The sequence below is a fragment of the Pelobates fuscus genome, chromosome 3 (genome assembly GCF_036172605.1).
Source record: "Pelobates fuscus isolate aPelFus1 chromosome 3, aPelFus1.pri, whole genome shotgun sequence".
Lineage (NCBI taxonomy): Eukaryota > Metazoa > Chordata > Amphibia > Anura > Pelobatidae > Pelobates > Pelobates fuscus.
Genome location: NC_086319.1, coordinates 372,739,796 through 372,762,626, shown reverse-complemented (window position 1 = coordinate 372,762,626; position 22,831 = coordinate 372,739,796). Strand labels below are relative to the sequence as shown.

The window sequence follows — 22,831 nt, the reverse complement described above, 5'->3', positions numbered from 1 at the left end:
GGACACACTGAGACATTGGGACACTGGGAGAAATAGGGACACAGACACTGGGAGACTAGAAGACTGGGCGACATGGGGACACTGACACTGTGATACATAGGGACACTGAGACACTGGGTGACTTGCGAGACTGAGACACTGGGAGACAGGGAGACACTGGGAGCAATCCATCTATACAGCAGAATCAAACTGTGAGTAGTTTGTTGGTGGTTTTACAGAATTTTCTCTGATGTCACTCCTTGTGATTTACATCATGTGATGTCACGCATAACTAATTAATTATACAAATGATTAAAGCTGGTATTTTTTTCCAAGAAAGGTGGCAACCTTAACTACTCTTCACATACTCTTGCTTAAAGGAGCACTTTAGGGTCAGGAACACAATCATGTATTTCTGACCCTATTATGTTAAAACCACCACCCTGGCCCCTTCTTGCCTCCCTAAATATAGTAAAATATTACTTGTATTCAAGTCTGCAGCTGCTGGCTCAGAAGTGGTGGTCTGAGCAAATTACAATACTTCCCCATAGGATTGGCTGAGACTGTCAACTAGGCAGATCAGGTGCAGAGCCACCACAAGTCCAACATAGCCCTGGCCAATCAGCATCTCCTCATAAAGATACATTGAATCAATGCATCTCTATGAGGAAAGTTCAGTGTCTGCATGCAGAAGGTGGAGACACTGAATGGCAGTGCTGCACACTAGGCAGTACTGCCCCAGGAAGCACCTCTAGCAGCCATCTAAGGAGAGGCCAGTTGAGTTATTTTTTCTGAAAAGACAGTGTTTACTGCAAAAAGCCTGAATGGAATGATTCTACTCACCAGAACAAATACAATAAGCTGTAGTTGTTCTGGTGACTATAGTGTCCCTTTAAGTTTGGAAGCTTAAGAGGGATGTATGGGAACAACATTTGTGTGGACTGGCTGACATTAAAATTAGTTTAGGTAATGCAGACGTTGGTCTCTCTAACAGTGTGGCATGTCCCCTTTCTTCTACACTCACTACATACACATTTTCTCTGTCTCAGACTATATACCAGAAACTTCTGCCTGCTAGTAAGAAGGTAGGAGACAAGTGGACCAGCGAGTGCTAGGGGACAGTCCTTAGAAAGCATGGAGTGAACGCATCATTAGATGCATTTATGTCAAGCTCAAGGCAGTGGCGGATCCAGAGCCTGATCTCGGGAGGGGCACTTGTAGATTATTTAAAAAAAAATCCTGGCACAATAACCACTACAGCTCAGTGTAGTAGTTATGGTGCCAGTAGTGCCAGGATCCCACCCCAGAGTAAGTAGTCATACCGTTTAAGAACAGTTTGACAACTTACCTGGGGTCTGCTGGGATATAGGGCATAGGAGAAGTGGTGTGTGTTAGGGGTGACAGTGTGTGTATGGGGGCACTGTATGTATGTGTGGGGCAGTGTGTGTATGTGGGGCACTGTGTGTATGGGGGGGGTCGTGTGTGTGTGTTTGGGGCAATGTGTGTATGGGGGCAGCAGTTTGTGTAGGGCACTGTGTGTGTATGGGTGTGCAGTGTGCAGGGCAGTATGTGTATGGGGCAGTGTTTGTGGGGCAGTGTGTGCATGGGGACAGTGTTTGTGGGACAGTGTTGTATGGGGACAGTGTTTGTGGGACAGTGTTGTATGGGGACAGTGTTGTATGGGGACAGTGGTTGTGGGGCAGTGTGTGTATGGGGGCAGTGTATGTGGGGGCAGTGTGTGTATGGGGGCAGTGTTTGTATGTGGACAGTGTGTGTATGGGGTCAGTGTGTGTAGTGTTTGTATGTGGGGCAGTGTTTGTGGGGCAGTGTGTGTATGGGGTCAGTGTGTAAGGGGGAAGTGTGTGTAGTGTGTATGGGGCAGTGTTTGTGGGGCAGTGTGTGTATGGGGACAGTGTGTATATGGGGACAGTGTGTGTATGGGGACAGTGTGTGTATGGGGACAGTGTGTGTATGGGGACAGTGTGTGTATGGGGTCAGTGTGTGTATGGGGTCAGTGTGTGTATGGGGTCAGTGTGTGTATGGGGTCAGTGTGTGTAGTGTCTGTATGGGGTCAATGTGTGTATGTGGGGCAGTGTGTGTAGTGTTTGTAGTGTGTGTATGGGGGCAGTGTGTGTATGGGGGCCGTGTGTGTATGGGGGCAGTGTGTGTATGGGGTCAGTGTGTGTATGGGGTCAGTGTGTGTATGGGGTCAGTGTGTGTATGGGGTCAGTGTGTGTATGGGGTCAGTGTGTGTATGTGGGGCAGTGTGTGTAGTGTTTGTAGTGTGTGTATGGGGGCCGTGTGTGTATGGGGGCCGTGTGTGTATGGGGTCAGTGTGTGTATGGGGTCAGTGTGTGTATGGGGTCAGTGTGTGTATGGGGGCAGTGTGTGTAGTGTGTGTATAGTGTGTGTATGGGGCAGTGTATGTGGGGCAGTGTGTATGGGGGGGAGGGGAGGAGGGAAGGGGGGCTTTTTTAATAAAAAAAAAATAAATGTATTTAATAAAATATATTTATGCCCCCCTCATGGGGGGGAGGGGAGGAGGGAAGGGAGGCTTTTTAATGAAAAAACAAAAAAAAAATGTATTTAATGAAATATATTTATGCCCCCCCTCCCTTCTTACCTTTATTGAGAAGGAGGGGGGATATTTATGGATCCCTGGTGGTCCCAGTGGGGAATCCCTGGTGGTCCAGTGGTTCCAGTGAACTCTAGCCCGCGCTCCAGGGCTAGAGTTCACTCTCGCGAGATTTGGAGCGTTGCCGTGGTAACCGCGGCAACGCTCCAAATCTCGCGAGAGGAGGACCCGGAGGAGCTGCTGGTAACAGCTCCCGGGTCCTCTCTCCCTCCCCTGCCGGCTGTCAGCACAGTGCCTGCGGACCGGGGAGGGAGATCACTGATCACTCTCCCCGATCTGCAGGCACATTGCAGGGCTGGCGCTTGGGAATGCCAGCCCTGCACTAGCCGGCAGGGGGGAATCTCGGGGGGGGGCAATTGCCCCGTTGCCCCCCCCCTGGATCCGCCAATGGCTCAAGGTGCTGCCTGCATAGTATGATCTTAGTTGGACAGCCTGGATGATTGGCAGGCAGTCTGACATGCATTCATGCCAGGCTGACCTTCCAATTCTTTGGACAGACATGCCCCCTTTTTGGGCATGTTCACCCCTTTTGGCAGGTCTTGTCACGTGATTCGCGCCAGTGGCACACCCTTTTACCCCGCCCATTGACTTCCTGCTTCACTGGACACTGCTGTTAGGAGGTATGGATTTACTTGAAAGATGAAAGCATGAATTAGAGAGAGATTAGCCTAGAGTATGTGAATTTTTATAACTGCATCCTATGAGTTTCCCTCCAGCACCATCTCCATCAGATACATGATGCTTGGGAGGTATGACTGTTTTAGTGTTTTTGGTCGATAAGATTCTGTAATTAGGCCCATCATAATTGTCAGCACCAGGCCCACTGGGCTCTTAATCCTCCCCTGGACATGCCTTTCCTGCACATTCATGTGGTGAGCTGTATAATAGACAACAGGTGCAGACGTAAGACACAATAACTCCACGACCACTGTCCAACATAGAGCATGCCAAGATAGAACTGGAATGAGGTGTATATTGTTCATTGCAGAACTCTTCTGATCCTCCAACAGACACCAAGAATGTAGCCAGACTGGAATTTTCCCCCTTTCTATAGCTAGCCTCATTATTTGTAAGCAATTCGGTTGATGATCTGTTATTTGAGTATGCCTGTGTCACCCCTTATACATACATATACATGTAACTGTGTGGAACTAATTAAGTAAATGATAATCCGGCATCAGTATCTAATCAGTAACATGTTGTGACTTTTAGCTACTGTTGCATGTTTTCAGTATGTTACAGTTACAATCCAAAAATTTCACAACTTTTTTTTTTCCTGCTGTTAATGATCTTGGAGTTGGAAATCCTTTTTGACTTGCTTAACGTGATCATGCAGTTAATAATGACAAACAAAATAGATCCATCTTGGAAAGTTCTGACCTGCCAGTCTGATTGCTTTTATTGTGAAGTGGTTTTTAATGTCATCAGCCTGTAGATACGTTAGTTTCTTTAAAATGTTAAAATCTAATATTTTAAGTTTATTGTGCATGCGTATTTGTTGTTTTATCAATCCCACCATATTATTTTGTTGTTACAGTGCTCACTTGACCTTTATGCTCTTTAATTCATTAATGAAGAGATAAACAACAGAATGTATAGGTGCTCAATATCTGACAGACAATGGCAGCAAATCACCAACAAGGGGTTCTCTCACCCTTGTGAAATGTATAGCGAGATAAAAAAATAGAAGGTGATCAGCGCAAAGGAAAAGATGGAGTATACATACGATACAAGGGCAATTCCTAGTATATAAATCTATGAATACAAAATAAGACAAATTATGGCGCAGTACGGTCGGTAAGTTAAGAGGAATATGAATAAGTCAAGTGCAAACTCACACTTTTTAGAGCTGTACCAGCTCTGTTTAGCAGGCCTGGACAGAATAATCCATGTCTATGGATATATGTGGAAGGTGTTCCCAGCTTGAACGAGTCCTCACTGAACGCGTTTCACCACTTTTGAGAAAGCTTCGGTGAAACGCGTTAAGTCAGGACTCGTTCATTTTATTTACCCACAGGTTTGTTTTTATAGTATATTTTACTAGCTGTTAAGTTCAGCCTTTTTTTTAAAATAAATAAAATACCTTTTATACATAACTATTTGTGGAGTATCCATTCATACAGCTGCTACTACTTATCCGGTTCCCACATATATCCTCGGGTGGGCATTATTCCACCTCACACTCTCCACACCAGAGGAGGACATTGCTATGGGTTAGGATTATTTCCTCTATTTATACCACTGTAGTCTATGTACCATACTATTGTTTTTTTTTGTCCTATGTTTTCTTACATGATGTCTCCATAATTTTGGAATCAAGCTGGGAATACTTTACACATATATCCATAGACGGGGATTATTCCGTCCAGGCCTGCAGACAGAGCTGGTACAGCTCTAAAAAGTGTGAGTTTGCACTTGACTTATTCATATTCCTCTTAACTTACCGACCGTACTGTGCCATAATTTGTCTTATTTTGTATTCATAGATTTATATACTAGGAATTGCCCTTGTCTCATATGTATATTAAATTTTTTCATTAACGAAGAGATGTTAGTATTAGGGATCGACCGATTATCGGTTTTACCGATATTATAGTCCGATATTCGGTATTTTCGGCAATATCGGTATCGCCCAATATAGATACCGATATTGTCGATAACACATATCAGGACCACCGGGCTCATGACAAGCCCAGCGTTCCTGGAGGGCCCAGCAAGCTGTGACTTACCTTTCCAGCAGCTCCTCTAGCTCCCTGTGTAAATCTCACGATTCCCGCGGCTGTCAGGGAGATTTACACAGGGGAGCTGCTGGGAAAGTAAGTAACAGCTTCTGCGGGCCCCCCCCCGCCCCCACTGCTCAGTACATGCCACTGGACCACCAGGGAATGTCACAGCCCCCCTCCCTGGTCAAGTAACAAGCAGGGAGGGGGGACAAAAAATAAATAAAACGAATATTCAAAATAAAAAATGCCCCCCTCCCCGCTTATTTTACACAAATTACATCCCTTCACAAACACACACACTATACAAACACACACACACTGCATTCATTATATACACACTACACAAACACACACTCTGCATTATATACATACACACACTCTGCATTTTATATACACACTACAAAAACACACACACTGCATTAATTATATACACACTCACTACACAAACACACACACACTCTGCATTATACACACACACACTACACAAACACACTCTGCATTATATACACACACACTCTGCATTTTATATACACACACTACACAAACACACATTGCATTCATTATATACACACACTACACAAACACACTGCATTATATACACACACACTGCATTATATACAAACACACACTCTGCATTCCTTATATACACACTACACAAACACACTACATTCATTATATACACACACTACACAAACACACTGCATTCACTATATACACACACTACACAAACACACTGCATTCACTATACACACACTGCATTCACTATATACACACACTACACAAACACACTGCATTCACTATGCACACACACTACACAAACACACTGCATTCACTATGCACACACTACACAAACACACTGCATTCACTATATACACACACTACACAAACACACTGCATTCACTATATACACACACTACACACACACACTGCATTCACTATATACACACACTAAACAAACACACGGCATTCACTATACACACACTACACAAACACACACTCTGCATTCACTATATGTACACACTACACAAACACTCACTGCATTCACTATACACACTACACACACACTGCATTCACTATACACACTACACACACACTGCATGCACTATACACACACTGCATTCACTATATACACACACACTACATTCACTATATACAAACACTACACAAACACACTGCATTCACTATACACACACTGCATTCACTATATACACACACTACACAAACACACTGCATTCACTATACACGCACTGCATTCACTATATACACACACACACTGCATTCACTATGCACACACTGCATTCACTATATACACACAGTACACAAACACACTGCATTCACTATATACACACACTACACAAACACTGCATTCACTATACACACACACTACACAAACACACTGCATTCACTATGCACACACTGCATTCACTATATACACACACTACACAAACACACTGCATTCACTATGCACACACTGCATTCACTATATACACACACTACACAAACACACTGCATTCACTATACACACACTGCATTCACTATATACACACACTACACAAACGCACTGCATTCACTATACACACACTACACAAACACACTGCATTCACTATGCACACACTACACAAACACACTGCATTCACTATATACACACACTACACAAACACACTGCATTCACTATATACACACACTATACACACACACTGCATTCACTATATACACACTACACAAACACACTGCATTCACTATACACACTGCATTCACTATACACACACACTACACAAACACACTGCATTCACTATATACACACACTACACAAACACACTGCATTCACTATGCACACACTGCATTCACTATATACACACTACACAAACACACTGCATTCACTATACACACACTGCATTCACTATATACACACACTACACAAACACACTGCATTCACTATACACACACTGCATTCACTATATACACACACTACACAAACACACTGCATTCACTATACACATACTGCATTCACTATATACACACACTACACAAACACACTGCATTCACTATGCACACACACTACACAAACACACTGCATTCACTATATACACACACTCCACAAACACACTGCATTCACTATACACACACTGCATTCACTATATACACACACTACACAAACACACTGCATTCACTATGCACACACTGCATTCACTATATACACACACTACACACACACACACTGCATTCACTATATACACACACTAAACAAACACACTGCATTCACTACACACACACTACACAAACACACACTCTGCATTCACTATATTTACACACTACACAAACACTCACTGCATTCACTATACACACTACACACACACTGCATTCACTATACACACTACACACACACTGCATTCACTATATTTACACACTACACAAACACTCACTGCATTCACTATACACACTACACACACTCTGCATTCACTATACACACTACACACACTGCATTCACTATATACACACACTACACAAACACACTGCATTCACTATACACACACTGCATTCACTATATACACACACTACACACACACTGCATTCACTATATACACACACACTACACAAACACACTGCATTCACTATATACACACACTACACAAACACACTGCATTCACTATACACACACACTACACAAACACACTGCATTCACTATACACACACACTACACAAACACACTGCATTCACTATGCACACACTGCATTCACTATACACACACACACACTGCATTCACTATATACACACACACTAAACAAACACACTGCATTCACTATACACACACTACACAAACACACACTCTGCATTCACTATATTTACACACTACACAAACACTCACTGCATTCACTATACACACTACACACACACACTGCATTCACTATACACACACTGCATTCACTATATACACACACTACACAAACGCACTGCATTCACTATACACACACTACACAAACACACTGCATTCACTATGCACACACTACACAAACACACTGCATTCACTATATACACACACTACACAAACACACTGCATTCACTATATACACACACTATACACACACACTGCATTCACTATATACACACTACACAAACACACTGCATTCACTATACACACTGCATTCACTATACACACACACTACACAAACACACTGCATTCACTATATACACACACTACACAAACACACTGCATTCACTATGCACACACTGCATTCACTATATACACACTACACAAACACACTGCATTCACTATACACACACTGCATTCACTATATACACACACTACACAAACACACTGCATTCACTATACACACACTGCATTCACTATATACACACACTACACAAACACACTGCATTCACTATACACATATTGCATTCACTATATACACACACTACACAAACACACTGCATTCACTATGCACACACACTACACAAACACACTGCATTCACTATATACACACACTCCACAAACACACTGCATTCACTATACACACACTGCATTCACTATATACACACACTACACAAACACACTGCATTCACTATGCACACACTGCATTCACTATATACACACACTACACACACACACACTGCATTCACTATATACACACACTAAACAAACACACTGCATTCACTACACACACACTACACAAACACACACTCTGCATTCACTATATTTACACACTACACAAACACTCACTGCATTCACTATACACACTACACACACACTGCATTCACTATATTTACACACTACACAAACACTCACTGCATTCACTATACACACTACACACACTCTGCATTCACTATACACACTACACACACTGCATTCACTATATACACACACTACACAAACACACTGCATTCACTATATACACACACTACACACACACTGCATTCACTATATACACACACACTACACAAACACACTGCATTCACTATATACACACACTACACAAACACACTGCATTCACTATACACACACACTACACAAACACACTGCATTCACTATACACACACACTACACAAACACACTGCATTCACTATGCACACACTGCATTCACTATACACACACACACACTGCATTCACTATATACACACACACTAAACAAACACACTGCATTCACTATACACACACTACACAAACACACACTCTGCATTCACTATATTTACACACTACACAAACACTCACTGCATTCACTATACACACTACACACACACACTGCATTCACTATATTTACACACTACACAAACACTCACTGCATTCACTATACACACTACACACACTGCATTCACTATACACACTACACACACACTGCATTCACTATACACACTACACACACACTGCATTCACTATACAGACACTAAACAAACAGTTTATTTTTTCAAAATGGTAAATGTACAGAATATCGGCAAGTTATTGGCTATCGGCCTGAAAGTTGACAGATTATCGGTATCGGCTCTAAATAAACAATATCGGTCGATCCCTAGTTAGTATAAGTTTAATGGCTGGCTTGCAAAAGTCATCCACTCATGAGTGGTGCATGTGGTGGGAGTTCTCATGCACAAACACTTTCCAAATCGTTTTGAGAATTGGTTGATTATTAGAAAAGTGTTTTCAGTATTGGTCCCTATTGTTGTTCAGAAGTGATGTGATCGAAAAAAAAAAAAAAAAAAAAAAGAAGAAGGTGCTAATTACTCTATGCCGTAAAAGAATCATATTACTGTAAAATAGTAAGCAGACCTCTGTGCTTATACTTCCCTCGCCATTATCGTGTCAGCCCCTAAAAACCTACCGTTAGCTGTTGTATAAGGAGCTCCAGAAGAAATGTGATTTTACTGCTCAGCAGAATGTAGGTGCAGGTCTCAGGACAGTTAGTGCAGGTTAATGTGTAGATATTGACAGCATTACAAAGAGACCTGCAAAACAAAAAGTAAATGGTCCGATTTATCTATGCTCAGCAGATGGAAAATTAAAGAATACAACATTTACTACATAACAGATAGGTACTCATAGGTCAGGTTGGCATTTTAAAGATCTGTTCCTGACCTCTGTTCCATGCGTATACACTAACAGATATTTAGATATATATATATATATAGCAAATGGAGCATAACAAAAATAAGTTAAAAAAACAACCAAATCTTAAACTTTAAGATTTAAGGATCTATACAGCATGAACTGATTTTTTTGTTTAACACAGGAGGATTTAAGGACGAGACAGTATGATAGAATAAAACAATCACTGTGCCTGAAGAGTTTTAACATGACTCGATTTGGGGTGTTGTTTTTCTTCAGTGATTTTGGTCATTCTGTCATACCAAAATGTATTTTTTTTTTGGTTTCAAAGACCTTTGGTCGAAAGACCTTTGGCCGTTTGCAAATAGTTAATAATACAACACTCAACGGCATAAGGGATAACAATAACCATGCGGCGGCTGGCTTGCTATCCAGCCGCCACATTAATAAAAGAATGAAAAGAAAAAAAAATCCGAACTCCCATATTCGTATAATGAAGGTTGAAGACCTCCCTTATGGACCCACCTTCCACGCACTGTCAGGCTCCAATCATAATAAAAGGAGGGAGAACTAGCGTCCCCCCACCTAATGGCGGAGGGACAGGGCTTAATTATGACATGGTGGTGGGAAGGAGGGGGAATCTAGTGTGCCTTAAGTATATATAGCAGGCGGTGGCTCTAGTATTGATAAGGAGGGAACCTAGCACCCTCCCCCCCCCATTCCTCCAGCATTCACTCATAGGCCATGGTTCTAAATAAATATTGGAAGGGGAGTTGGTGGACATACCATTGTTCACTCCCTCCAAAAATCATTTCTCCAGCCGCCCAATCCCAACTAAAGACCTTAACCCCTTAAGGACACATGACATGTCTGACACGTCATGATTCCCTTTTATTCCAGAAGTTTGGTCCTTAAGGGGTTAATCTACCCCCGAAAACCAAAAAATAGTGATGGGAGCCAATAAATCTAATCCCTGTAAGGAAAGAAAAAAATTATGCAGACCATTAGATGTCTTTTTTTCTTCTAAATGAGTATACCATCAGCTGAACTGGCTGCAACATTACATTAAAGGCTTTACAGCTTGAACTGCCATGCCTGTTTTTAAAAAAAAATATATAAAATATGAAGTAACCATAATGAACAGATATGACACTTATTTACCTGATTTACAAAGAATACATATGGAACAATAATATGTAAAATCATACATCTTCTGTATGAAAATACCCTCCTCTCAGCATCCATCTTGCAAGAACCAGCTGAATCTATGGTACTAGCAGCTCACTAGATAAAGGTATTCAACCAATCTCTCAATCCCTCTGTTCCTGTGTGTCCAACTCGTCTAGTTACAAATACGTGTTTGTTAAGCCACCCATTGTACAGCGCTACGGAACTTGTTGGCACTTTATAAATATTAATAATAATAATAACCAAACCCGCCCCCCCCCCACCCTGAATTGTTACATTTATATAGATTTACAGAATGTGCACAGCCTCAACAGAAAAAAAATAAATCCAGAGAAATTAGACCCATTTTTTTTCATTGCAAGAAGATTAGTAATTAAGTGTCCTGTTCTTGACAGTCCTCAACACAATTTGTATCAGTTTGTATCTGCGTGATATTCTTCAGTTAATTAAAACTCTCCAATTACACAGAGCTGCAGGCTAGGCTAACATTTTACAAATACATGGTATTAACATGAGGAGAACTCATGTTATACATTTGCAAAGATGCACACTCATATGCTTATTCTCTCTCTCTCTCTATATATATATATATATACTGTGTATATATATATGTGTGTGTGTATTAGGGGCACAAAGGTGGTATAGCGTGATTGTGAGAACATTGTATAAAGGCATATTGAGTGAATAGAGGGAGTGGACATGCAAATCGCTAGACAAGAAATGGTACAGGGGAAGGCGAGGAGTCCCTTTAAAAAGGTAATTAAGCCCCTCCCACAACTACAGGTAAAGCCTTAACATGTAGATTACAAAAATCACACCATATTACCACTAACCTGCTGCACTATTTCTATTATTATTATTTGTATTTATATAGCACCAACTTATTCTGCAGTGCTTTACAATATTATGAGAGGTGGGATTTTAACAATTTGTAACATTTACAAAATGATATAGGAACAATAGGTAGATGAGGACCCCAATCACAAAAGCTTACAGTCTAGACTAGAGGAAGTTTATAATATCCATCTGCTTTGCACTCCCATGATCCAATGTGGTAGAAATATTTTAGCATTCAAAATGATGGGACAAAATTATGCAGAAACATAGTTTTTTGTTGTTGTAATCTGCAAAATATTAAAAAGTAAACAAACATGTAAATATTGTAGTTAAAGGGACACTATAGTCACCTGAACAACTGTAGCTTAATGAAGCAGTTTTGGTGTATAGAACATGCCCCTGCAGCCTCACTGCTCAATCCTCTGCCATTTAGGAGTTAAATCCCTTTGTTTATGAACCCTAGTCACACCTCCCTGCATGTGACTTGCACAGCCTTCCATAAATACTTCCTGTAAAGAGAGCCCTATTTAGGCTTTCTTTATTGCAAGTTCTGTTTAATTAAGATTTTCTTATCCCCTGCTATGTTAATAGCTTGCTAGACCCTGCAAGAGCCTCCTGTATGTGATTAAAGTTCAATTTAGAGATTGAGATACAATTATTTAAGGTAGCTAGGGTTGCATAAACAGAAACAAAGTGATTTAACTCCTAAATGACAGTGAATTGAGCAGTGAAATTGCAGGGGAATGATCTATACACTAAAACTGCTTTATTTAGCTAAAGTAATTTAGGTGACTATAGTGTTCCTTTAAACAAAAGTCCTGATTGCATTTACCAAGACTGCCAGGGATCGAGAATCTCGATATGCGCTACGAAGACACTCAGAAAACTCTACATACAGACAGATCTACACTAAATTAAATTACACTTAAGGTCTTACACTAGGTCTTGTATGAACCTAGTTATTTGTATCTTAAAGAGTAGCCTGAAGTATTTCATTCTTGCTAATCAAGCGGAATAAAGCTAAGCGTTCCAGCAGTCACTGGGTTAACAAGGGCTGATGCCAGTGAATGAAGATGTCAAGGTATGAATGTCTGTGACCCAGGTGTCTCTCCTCCTCTCCATCTGGCTTTGTAGTCACTGCCATCTGGCACAGACCCAGGAAGTATCACAGCTCTCAAGAGATGGAAAAAATACTTCTCATAAATCACTTGCTTGCAGCCAGCAGGTAAGCTGCAGCGGGAACAAGCGCTATGCAATATAGAACGTAAATAAAGTGGGTTAACCTAGATGCATCTTGCGTATTAGTACCCATGGATCTAAAGTAAATGGTTTAATCTGTGTGGTCACACATAAATACAGCATTAGCTGAGCTTCTAAATCCCCATATTTTGTACATGAGATGGGTGTCTTGGGTTAGCCTTGAAAGATTTTTGCATGTGTGCACTAAGCCAGTTGTCATGGACTGCTGCAAAGAATGCGCCTCCGCAGTTAAGATGGAGCGATAGGTCAGTGGTTAATGTGGCAGCTGCAATACTTTAACCCCTTAAGGACCAAACTTCTGGAATAAACGGGAATCATGACATGTCACACATGTCATGTGTCCTTAAGGGGTTAAAATTTGTATCCAAGATGAATTTACAAATTGCTGAAAGCTAAATGTAATAACCCTACTTAAATGGTGTAAGGGAGAATGGTAATGTCATATCATCACATGTAGAAAGAAAAAATAAATAAATATGCAGAATCACTTTATCACTGAAATAATATACAGGATTAATAATAAAGGAAAGCTATACGGCTTTTTACTAAAAAATAAAATGACATGATATTACATCATGTGTAAGAGCGCCATAAGGATATACTGCTCATTGCCATCTAGGTAAATGGGCTTTTTGCTGACTGTTTTGGGATCTAGGTATGTATAGAATAGCATTTTCATGCCTGTGATGGCTCTAAAAGCAAATTATATATACAGATGCTATCAGATGACAGAGACTTCCTTAAAGGACCACTATAGGCACCCAGACCACTTCAGCTTAATGAAGTGGTCTGGGTGCCTGGTCCAGTTAGGGTTAACCCTTTTTTTTAATAAACGTAGCAGTTTCAGAGAAAGTGCTATGTTTATACTGAGGGTTAATCCAGCCTCTAGTGGCTGTCTCATTGACAGCCGCTAGAGGCGCTTGCGTGCTTCTCACTGGGAAAATCACAGTGAGAAGACGCCAGCGTCCATAGGAAAGCATTGTAAATGCTTTCCTATGAGACCGGCTGAATGCTCCTGCCGCGCATGCGCATTCAGCCGATGACGTCGCTACGCTAGGAAGGAGGAGAGGAGGAGGAAAGCTCCCCGCCCGACGCTGGAGAAAGGTAGAATTTTAACCCCTTCCTCTCGCCAGAACCTGGCGGTAGGGGGATCCTGAGGGTGGGGGCACCCTCAGGGCACGATAGTGGTCCTTTAAGCTCAGCAATTGTGAGCAAGAGACAGAGGCTGAGAGGTATAAATGAGCTGGGCACCCCCACCTTAGCCTCAACTGCTAATTGTTAATTAAAATAATATGTAACTCCATGATAATGGTACTTTACAATGATTAAAGGCATGCATATAATATTTCTATTATATGAATATAACTATTTCTAATAGTTTTTAAGAGAAATATGGTGAGTTTAGGAAGTTGTTCTGGTGCTTCAACTACTGGAAAGTCAGGAAGATTATTTCAGGAATAGGCTAAAAGCTAGATATATATAATTATTTCTACTTCAAACTAGGGAATATCAGTAGCAATATTACTGCATGAAAAGCATTGGCATTCTCCGTGTGAACATTCTTTAAAAACCAATGTCACAAGAGATTGATTACCATACGTTTTACAACTACTAACCCTTAAAGGGTTACTCCAAGCTCCATGACCATTTCAATATGAAACGTTTTACAGACAGTACATAAATATAGGTGCTACCTGACGAAGGTGCAACGTGGCCCCAATCTGGCAGTTTCATTAGCCAGTTTGGAACATGAGTTCTGGGCTGACTAATGTCAATTCTGTGCATAATTTAAATGTTCATTGGCTGAGAGCGCCCAATGCACATTCTCAGTTAATTAATGAGCATCAGGACTGGCATCCGGCATCTGCGGCCTGACATGGCGAAAAAAAATGTATGCTATTTTCTCTGGAATTTAGCCCTTTTAATTTAAGGGATGTGCTTTTCATATTGCGTTGACATGTTCTGATAACATCCCTGGCACTCAAAAGAAAGGTTGCAGAGGTAGAGTTTTTTGCAGTGTAACCAATTCAGCAAGATAAAGTTGTTATGGTCTTTAGAGTGATCTTTTATATCCACTGATGAATGAAGTGTTAGCTATATGGCTGGAAAGTGACTGATATACTAGATGAGGACTATACAATATGTTCTGAGATTACTGACCATGCAAAATCATTACTAAAACACACACACACTGACCATCAAATTCACTTCTAGATCACACACAATTCAGCATATCTTCTTTATCCCAAGTGTTCCACTATCTCGTCTACATTATTGACTCTCCAATAAATCTTCTGGACTACCAAGTCCTCTGTGGATCATTGTCTGTACAGTATTATTTGCATATCATTGACTCTTTAATTGTTTTTCTATATCACTGACCCTCCCCAACAGTGGTCTTTAGTGTGCCACACAAATAACAGTCTGACCTATGACATTTGGGTTGCTAAAGGGCAGCTTAGAATCAGAACCTTCAATATGTTAATCCTATTACAAATGCTAGCAGGAACCAACTGTCATAGGATCTTTTCATTAAAGCTTTTGAATGTACAAGGCAGAGCAGCGTCTAACAGATGGTTTAAATCCCTTATCATTGTAGCAACACACAGGTAACATTACCAAAAGGCAATGTATCTACTGCAATATATAACTGACCCGTAAATCTTTGTGTGTACTATTACCAGAGGTCCATATTTTTCTTTATTCATGCACGGTATATTAGATGATTTATAAGAACCACATCATTTAACTGAAATAAGCTAATCTACGACTACGAGATCTCCGTAGTCTATATATGAATGAACTTAGAATGAATGTGTCTTCTTATTGCAGCTTTTAACTAGAGACAGAGAATGAAGTTCCAAGTGCTTGAAATATATATTAGATAGTATGTCACCAGTGATAACTACCAGCAGAAAAATTTAAGTATTCATTTTCTATATGCACAAAATCCATTCTAGGAAAGTATTATATGTGTTATTTGAGAGCTGCTGTGTCTGCAGCAGTAACACTACCACTACATCTACTTTGATGTCTTTATGTTTTCTTAGAGAACAAATAAATACGTTATGTAATGTCACAGGTGGGCTGCCTATGACTGTAAGGGGAAAGAGGATTGAAGGGATATGTAAATACTAGTGATGGCAGCTAGTGACCTGCATTTAACCAAAGCATATAAGACAACCTCTCTTCGATGAGCCAATATTATTCAATGTTTAACAAAAAAGTCTGATCCTCAGAAATACTATTTCGCTAATACGATCCTAACGTTTCCATTGCTTCACACTATTTCGGAATTGTGTCTCATTTCCTTTCTATTTGTTTAAAAGACCCACATTGTCCAACACATTACATTTAGCTCTATCACATGCTCTGCTAGATTCAAATGATACAAGCATCCCCAATATGCCATATTATTGATCAACCATTGCTTGGTTTACTTTACCTCCAAACTCATGTTGAGAAGCAAGGCTCTACATTTTTTACCTTTTAAAGGAACACTATAGTCACCTAAATTACTTTAGCTAAATAAAGCAGTTTTAGTGTATAGATCATTCCCCTGCAATTTCACTGCTCAATTCACTGCCATTTAGGAGTTAAATCACTTTGCTTCTGTTTATGCAGCCCTAGCCACACCTCCCCTGGCTATGATTGACAGAGCCTGCATGAAAAAAAAACTGGTTTCACTTTCAAACAGATGTAATTTACCTTAAATAATTGTATCTCAATCTCTAAATTGAACTTTAATCACATACAGGAGGCTCTTGCAGGATCTAGCAAGCTATTAACATAGCAGAGGATAAGAAAATCTCAATTAAACAGAACTTGCAATAAAGAAAGCCTAAATATGGCTCTCTTTACAGGAAGTGTTTATGGAAGGCTGTGCAAGTCACATGCAGGGAGGTGTGACTAGGGTTCATAAACAAAGGGATTTAACTCCTAAATGGCAGAGGATTGAGCAGTGAGGCTGCCGGGGCATGTTCTATACACCAAAACTGCTTCATTACGCTAAAGTTGTTCAGGTGACTATAGTGTCCCTTTAATAAAATACAAAAGCAAATAAATGACTTGCCGGGCCTAAACCCCATCACTGGAGAATGATCCAGCAGGTTATATTCAATCATGTGGATCAGACAACAGATGGGAGAAAAGCCAGAACAAGATGCCCAGCATGTTTCAAACTTCATTAGTCTACGGATTAGGACTAGTACAGGCCAAAATGCTTAGGGCACCCTTCTTCTGACACATAGCACAATAAAGCCTGCTAGATCATTTTCTATTAATGGATTTGTTGATAGGATTACCAGATCCACCAAGTTTTCATGGACACATATTACATAGACACATACTGATGGGCAGCATATGAAAAGGGCTGCCCTGTAGCATGTATAATTCAGAAGACGGTGGATACGATTAAGTAATCAGGCAATGAAGAATTCTGCAGAATATGCATTATACATTCTGCAGGGCAACACTTTTCATGATTATTATAAAATTATGTGTCCCTGAAAACATGGTGGATATGGTAACCAAATTTATTGAGGTGCCTTGGAAGTGGATTTTTTGGGGACATGGATTAGAACTAGGGATCGACCAATATCGATTTTTTTAGAGCCGATACAGATACCGATAATCTGTGAACTTTCAGGCCGATAGTCGATAGCTTACCGATATTCTGTACATTACCGTATTTAGGTTTTTTTTGCAAATCTTTTTTTTAAGGGGTAAATGCACAAAATATTCATGCCAGTCAGATTTTTTTTTTTAAATGTTTTATAAATATTTGTGTGTGTGTGTGTGTGTGTGTGTGTAGTGGATGCAGTGAGAGTATTTGATTAGGAAATGCAGTGTATGTGTGTTTGTGTAGTGGATGCAGTGTGGGTAGTGGAGTCAGTGTGTGTGTTTGTGTTGTGGATGCAGTGTGTTTGTGTGTAAATATGTATGGTAGAAACCCCCCCACCCCTTTTCTGTCTCTTAGTGCCCCCCTTAATGTTCCTCTCCCTTCTCTTTTAGTGGTCCCCTCTACCCCAGTGTTCCTTTTCCCTTCCCTCCCCTGTACCTTAATGTCCTCCCTTAATGTTCCTCCCCACTAGTGTTCTTCCCCCTTTCCCATAGTGCTCTTCACCCCCCTCCCCTGTCCCATGGTGTTCTTCACCACCCCCTTTCCTCCCCCATAGTGTTTCTTACCACCTCCCCTTACATAGTGTTCCTTATCTCCCCCGTCCCCCATAGTGTTCCTTACCATGCCTTACCCCCAGTCCCATAGTGATCCCTAACACCCCCTCCACATGTCCCATAGTGCCCCCCTCTCCCTCCCCTTCTTGGTCGCCGCACCCCGGTGTGTCTCCTGGTAGCGTGGTCGAGCGGAGCAGTGCGCACCGCTGTACATGAGATTTAGTCTCCTGGAGCTGGCCGGACTGACAGGAAGGGCTCTCTCAGTGATCATCCACTGGTTTAAAGGGTCACTTCAGCTCATTGAAGTGGTCTGGGTGCAATGTCTCATGTCCCTTAACCTTATAGTGGTAATTTTTGCAGTTTCTGAGAAATTAGGCTCTGCGCATTAGGTCTTCCCTGCCAGCTGTGGGAGGGGGGCACTGTAGGAAAACATCCATCAACTCAAAGATTATGCCATATATTGCTCTTATTACTTGAGGACATTACAAATTCCGATCATATACATATTGTTTAAGACTTTATCTTCTCCCATCTGCACGAACATGCCATTTCATGACTTCATTACGCATCTTTCGAGTTTATTTGTAATATTCCTAGTGCCTGTTAGCAGGAATAGTTCTGTTAATGTGCTGTACAAATCCAGATAGATTCCCACTTTCACTCTAGGCTGTAAATGTACTGGCATTTCTTCGGTCTGCCACTGAGAATAGTGATGGAGATTTATAAATGCAACAAAGACACAAAACACAGCAAATATGTAAAACGTTGTATGCACATTTATACACTGGATAATGCAAGTTTGAGTTTGTTAACTTTGGCAGACAGTTATTTACTTATTTGTAAGATCAGATAAAGGAAATTAGCTAAATTGTTAGTTATGTAGAATCAGTGATGTAATTCATACAATTCGGTTTAGCATTCAACTCATAACCAAATCCATTTACAGATCCTCACAAATGAATTATTAATCCTGGCTTGTGTGAGGCTAACGCTGTGTTGGGTAGACCGGGTAGTGTGGGGAAATGTCATGTTTGTGCATTTAAACATAATTCTGTAATCCAGTGCATTATTCATTCACAGCCAAATGGCCTGGCCATAACTGAATGAGCATATAAATATATGCATATATTATGAGCCCTGGGAACTCCTCATTCTCCTGGGTGTTGTACACGCTTGCAAACACTGGAAACTTACTTGAATGGCACACGGGAGGCTGTACCGGAGTTGCCCATGGGTGCTGTTGTTTGCAGAATCTGTTCTAGAACGGACAGTCCACCTGCTGTCTGGAATGCTATCTGATCGGCAACAATCTGGAGGGGATGAAAAAATCTTTTAATAAACAAACAAAAAAAAAAACAGCAGCACTATTAAACTAGAAATCCAATGCGAGCATTTCAAGAACATAGTATTGGGTCAGAGAAAGTTCTTGTCTGTATGGTTATTGTTGACTATATACCGTACCCATCTCATTAAGCTAGTACAGTGATGACACATTTTGTAGTTCTGTAGATGCAAACTAAATTGGAAAGAGCATCAAGCTGTGTTTTATTTTAATTACATGAGGTGTTGAAAGTGTCGGCTGTGCTGCATTTAATGAATTACCTTGGCCGACCGGAGCACTCGGTCAAACAGATGTGTCGGTCATTTAAAAAAGTAACATAATCTGCTAAGTACCATGCTCTTTCTAGGGGCAAACACCTGCTCCAATGTGCCTTTAAAGAATATTAACTGTTACAGCAAGTTTCCCTCAGGGTGGATTCCTGTTAGCCAGATAAAGACAGGGCATCACTGTGGTGCCAAACTAATTACTTAAACCAAACAAACAGTAGATTAATATATAAAATAAAGAAAACATCAATTCCCCTCGCTATACAGCAGGTATAAATGATAGAAAGCAAATAACTGAAGGCTAATCTTAAGACGTTTTTTTTTTCTGCCCTTTAAATGGATAAAATACAAATTCATGGATTACTGGAATAGGAACACACAGAACGATTTGTTTCCGTATTCTGGTGGAAGATCTCCAAAATCATTCTGTAAATACGGAATTTGTTCAGATATCAATGGTCCACTGCCGAGTGAGTTAGCCAAGCAGAAATATTAACCCATATCATGATCCGACGGTTGACAAAGGCGTTAATTAAAGAAGTTATACACTCCCTTTGAAATATTTAATCACACTTAAGGGGTATTGTTGGTAATTATTTTCATATGTTAAAAGGATAGTTCTTTTGTTTTCAGCCCTAAAACACACAAACGCCAATCAGCTTTTAGAGACGTATTTAGTAGCCCCTAGAGGATGCCGTAAAATAACAGGGAATCTTCAAAGCACAGAGCTAGAATAAAGGGCAATTTGACAGCGTGTGAGTGGATAAAAGGGAAAGGAATCGAGATTTAATCCATTTTATTCACCAATTGCATAAGGTTTGCGTTTCCAAGACAGAGTATCTAAAAAAAAAATAACAATAAAAAGCCTGTATTCACTTCATTTCTAAGTAACACTTTGGCTTTTAGAGAATCCTGCAGACACAGAATTTACTGTCTTGCTGTCTGGGAAGTTATAACAGAAGAGTTACTAGTAAAGAAAAAATATATATGGGGCTAAGTGTTAATGTGAAACGAATATCGCGGTCGGTGCTGACATTCACAAGAGTGACTTGGGTTGACTGCAATGCATTAAAGGATTTGCGACTCTATAGTAGATAAAATTCCCTGAAAATGCAGATTAGTGAAACTGCCATTGAACCTGATGGATTATTTCGTCCAATATTAAATGACTGGATAAGGAAATGGAGTGCGATAAGGTGAATTGCCTAACCCAGGCACACTTCGTATTATTTAGTTTGCATTATGGGTACAGCTGCCTGCCCCAATAAAACCACATAGCACAATAGCAAGTCAGATGATGCCATTCTAAGTATTTACTGAAATGAAAACCTTATTATGAATGCATGCTCGTATATTTTAAAAATACTGAAATGTTGAGAGTTGAATAAGTGGTACAGTTGGAGCATCAACCAACTGGGTTATTGCACCAGCTATCCAGCTATATTATTTTAAGTGGAGCGTGGACTTGAGCTATCAGGGATACTGGAGTAAGAATCACATCTGTTTTTAGTCATACAAAATGGGCTACCAGCTCCAGTTGCAAGAAAAGGACTAAAAAGACCTGGCTAGTCGGTATCGCCAGCCAAAAAAGGTTTAACCCATGTGTATGATACATATAATACCAGGCCTTAACATTGTAATAAGTGCTAACAGAACAGAGGCAAATAACACAAATCCATTATTCATTCCCACTTAAAGTCATAGCTAGCCAAGTCATGTCAAGACCCACGACTGGAGCAGGGACTAAAAATTCTGGAGGCAGGAACAAGGGCTGTGTTCAGGTTGATACAAATTAGGGCCAGAAATAGGTAGACTGGAAATAGACCAAATAGATTGCCCGCAGATACAATAAAAAGCTACAAGTTTGGGCCCAGAAGACCTGACAGAGGAGGCTGGATCCCAGGACATACTTGAAAACGAGAGAAATCTCAATGTATCTTTCCTGGTAAAATATTTTATCAATAAATAATTAAAGGAACCTCAGACATCTGGACAGCTACAATTCATGATGGAATAATGTATCTTGGTTTCATACTCCTGAGCAATGCTGTCCACATACCAGGGGAAAATAAAATAAATCGTTAAACCTAGCTTGTCCAAACCCTTATTTTAAATGTAAATACATTCACAATGCATTATTTATATAAAATGTATTTTAATCAGTCATAACCGTTGCTAACTTTAATTTCCCCAAGTAATCATTTCAAAGAGTCAAAACCAAAATGCTTTTCAGTAAGGTTAAGGTAATGGTTACACATGACCACTAAATCCCAAAAGGATTGCAATCTTTGGCCTAGAAAGTCATCAGCAAGACCTGAGGAGGCCAAAACAATTGTCTGGGGATTCTGTACCTGTAGTGCAGAGGGACCCGGTTGGTATTTTGGATATGGA

The 22,831-nt window shown here is 40.4% G+C and overlaps 1 protein-coding gene across 3 annotated transcripts in view; it reads right to left on the bottom strand.

Moving 5' to 3' along the window:
- The window catches only part of SCAPER (S-phase cyclin A associated protein in the ER), a 292,144-nt gene that overhangs the window by 50,792 nt on the left and 218,521 nt on the right, over positions 1 to 22,831 (bottom strand). For all 3 annotated transcript variants that reach the window (XM_063449439.1, XM_063449440.1, XM_063449441.1), the window contains exons 23-24: positions 20,027 to 20,142; positions 10,149 to 10,272 (exon numbers count right to left, since the gene is read on the bottom strand). In XM_063449439.1, the coding sequence (XP_063305509.1) occupies positions 10,149 to 10,272; positions 20,027 to 20,142 (240 nt within the window). The remainder of the gene's footprint in view (positions 1 to 10,148; positions 10,273 to 20,026; positions 20,143 to 22,831) is intronic.